Genomic DNA, 1237 nt, shown 5'->3' on the forward strand with positions numbered 1-1237 from the left:
AAAAAAAAAAAAGAATATATCATGAACAGTTATTGAATATGATTTGCAACTTTTTTGCTCTTAGTTTAACCACTTCCTATTATTTGATTTTTGTATATTAGGGTCTCCATAAATGTTGTTTGAATAAAACTCATTCAAAACTAATGAGTTGATATCAAGAAAGATAATTTTATCATAGTATAGAGAGCTAAGTTGAATTATCAAATAGTGAAAGGCATTGAACTACAAAATAAGATAATACCCATATAGGTGAATATTAGGATCATCTAGATCACTTTCTATGGAGACTTCATGGAGAAGATTTCCACCATCATCGGAAAGTGAATTAGATGACCAAGGAGATCTATTTACCCTCCACAGACTTACAATCCTATTTCTGCAGTTTCAGTCTAGACACAGCATCCCTCAGAGCCTGGTGAACCTGCTTGTTGCGCAGAGTGTAGATGACTGGATTCAGCAGAGGAGTCACCACCGTGTTCACAAGAGCAGCCTCTCTGTTAGAGTCCAGTCTGTCTGTTTGGTTTGGTTTCACATATATGAAGACACAGCTGCCATACATCAGAGAGAGGACAAGGAGGTGGGAGGAGCAGGTGGAGAAAGCTTTCTGCCGCTCCTTGGCTGATGGGAGCCTCATGATAGTGACTACTATGTTGCTATATGCAATGATAGTTATAATGAAAGATGTCAACAGGATAAATAAAGCAAGGCAAAAGGCCAGCATTTCAATAGATCTGGTTTCAGAACAGGAGAGATGTATTAGGGAGCCAAGATCACAGAAGAAATGAGGTATAACATTGAGGCCACAGAAGGTCAGCTGGGAAACCTTGATGACCAGACCAGTGATGGTGATGAAGGACAAAGCATAGCAGAAGGAAACCAGAATGAAACAAACCCTCAGATTCATGATGGTCGGGTAGCGTAGAGGCTTGCAAATGGCCAGGTATCGATCCAAGGACATGGCAGCCATGAGGAAGAAAAGTGTTGCCCCCAGAAATAAGAAAGAAAAGGCTTGTATGAGACAAGCAGTAAAGGGAATTGTTTGCCTTCCTAAAAGAAAGATGACCAGCAATTTAGGAATAACAGTGGTGATAAAACCACATTCACAGAAAGAGAAACTACTGAGTAAAATGTACATTGGTGTATGGAGGCGATGGTCAGCCCAGGTGATGGAGATGATGAGGGTGTTTCCAGTGAGGGAGGCCAGGTATGCCAGCAGGTGCACCAGGAACAGGACGTT

The 1237-nt window shown here is 41.1% G+C and overlaps 1 protein-coding gene across 1 annotated transcript; it reads right to left on the bottom strand.

Annotated features, from left to right (window-relative positions):
- Positions 1–370: 370 nt before the first annotated feature.
- Positions 371–1237, bottom strand: LOC100948745 (olfactory receptor 6C75-like; the record flags this gene model as incomplete). The annotated part of the gene is made up of 1 exon (XM_003796674.1): positions 371–1237. A coding segment is annotated over one exon (867 nt), but the record flags the coding sequence as incomplete, so codon positions are not given.

This window comes from Otolemur garnettii, unplaced genomic scaffold (genome assembly GCF_000181295.1).
Source record: "Otolemur garnettii isolate 467f Iridium unplaced genomic scaffold, OtoGar3 scaffold00105, whole genome shotgun sequence".
Classification (NCBI taxonomy): domain Eukaryota; kingdom Metazoa; phylum Chordata; class Mammalia; order Primates; family Galagidae; genus Otolemur; species Otolemur garnettii.